The following is a 1,743-nucleotide window of genomic DNA, read 5'->3' as shown; positions in this document are numbered from 1 at the left end:
CTCTCAGTGTTCTACATTTAAATTCATTTCATTTGAAGTTTCCAAGCCTTTTAAGGCAGCTGCATATCAGAGATTTATTTCCTCATTCATCTTCTTTAACGTTTAAGTCATGTTTAAATGTCTTTGTCAGGATATTTTCAAGATCTCCATCAACACCTCAGACACAGGTGAAACTAGTTAGCTAACCCAGAGACAACTGTAATCTCTTACTTCATTAGCTTTTACAAAACAATATGGAAACTCAAATAGCAGATGGCATGCAATCAAGGAGCAACAGTGGCCTCAGCTACATCTGAGGCGCTTTCACACCGGAGTACTTTTCCCGTTTAGTTCCGATAGTTCCCGGGATTTTGCGTTCACACCAAAAAGAGAACTTAGTTCATGATAACTTTTACCCCCTTTTTAGGGCCTGCTAGAGAGGTGGTAAAAAGTTCAAATTTCTGATTGGCTGGGAGAGAGACTAATTTATGGCAACACAAAAAAAAACATGGGAGCGGTGGAGATGAGGAGGTGTCGGCGTTCTGGCGATTTAGTCGGAAGCCAGTCCCCAACTCCGGGGACTTCCGGCCGGAGACTTCGGGTGGCAGTATACGCCGTGAAGTTGTTTCCGGCCTGCCAGTAAACCCAAAGCAGAAGAAGAAGAGGTGACGTCAGCGGCTTCATTTGTGTAATCTTCCCTCAGGGAACTTATTCCGGTGTGAACGCGATCGGCTCTTAGTTCCATGGGGGGTACTAAGTGCTGGGAACTAAGTGCTGGGAACTAAGTGCGGCAAAGTACTTGGTGTGAAAGCGGCTATTTGTGTGTACAACTCACTTGTTTTATTTCTTCAGATGTTTTACAGAAGAACTCTGCAAATGAGACCAAGGCCGGCTCTGAGGTGAACGTAGAGATGGCTTCAGGCTGCAGAAACACACATAAGAACATTTCACAATTATTTTAATGAGACAGCACATGAATAAAGTATAGAGAAGCAAGGGAGGTTACAAAAGAGGAAGGTAGGGAAGAAAAGGGTGCCAGAAAAGTTGGTCAAGACACTGAAGAATGAATGCATAAAAACAAAAAGAGAAAGGGGAGAAGGACACAGACAAAGACAGGAATAAAACAGTAATGTTTTGTTGGTATCCCTGCAGACCAGCAGGTGTATTGACAGCTCACACTGAGGCCATCAGGAAACCAGTAATAATCTGTCAAACACACAGCGGTCTGCGTTACTTGTAGTGACAACCTGCCAACACCGGACACATCCAGCCACTGGAGAGGGGCTCAGTTAAGTTCAACTCACGTCTATTTATAGCTGGTTATTACTGCAGATTTAGGTTTTTAAATGTCTCTCAAACCCAGGTATATGAAAGGCAAAACAAAGGGCATTTCAGACCTGTAGTTTGTTTGACATCAACGACATGTGAAAAAACAATTCACATTGTTAGTGATAAACTGTTCGATGTAATCTATTCTGAAAATGTGTCAGAACATTGTGACGGCCGTCACAGGAATTCAGGTTTGTATTGTTTTGATATAATTAATTAATTATCTGTATTATTACAAATTACAATGTTTACATTGTATAATAAAGCATATACATGTAAAATTAAAGCTCATATCCCTCCATTTCACTTCCTGTTTCAAAAGTGCTGATTTGGGGTATAAAGCTTTAAAAAATCAAATAAATTGTTAAATAAAAAAAAAAGGAGGGGCTGAGCTCATGCGGGAGATTCTACCGGCAGATACTGCCGTGATGAAAC

The 1,743-nt window shown here is 41.2% G+C and overlaps 1 protein-coding gene across 1 annotated transcript in view; it reads right to left on the bottom strand.

The window, feature by feature from the left end:
• LOC104963544 (anaphase-promoting complex subunit 1-like) overlaps positions 1–1,743 on the bottom strand; it is a gene marked incomplete at its 3' end in the record, with an annotated part of 15,232 nt that overhangs the window by 8,096 nt on the left and 5,393 nt on the right. Inside the window, exon 5 of the mRNA XM_010792143.1 lies at positions 815–901. Coding sequence (XP_010790445.1) covers positions 815–901 — 87 coding nt within the window. The remainder of the gene's footprint in view (positions 1–814; positions 902–1,743) is intronic.

Source organism: Notothenia coriiceps, unplaced genomic scaffold (assembly GCF_000735185.1).
Source record: "Notothenia coriiceps isolate Sejong01 unplaced genomic scaffold, NC01 NC01_scaffold00036360, whole genome shotgun sequence".
NCBI classification, from domain to species: Eukaryota; Metazoa; Chordata; class Actinopteri; order Perciformes; family Nototheniidae; genus Notothenia; species Notothenia coriiceps.
The sequence above is the reverse complement of the archived record's forward strand: the minus strand, read 5'-3'. Positions and strand labels throughout refer to the sequence as shown.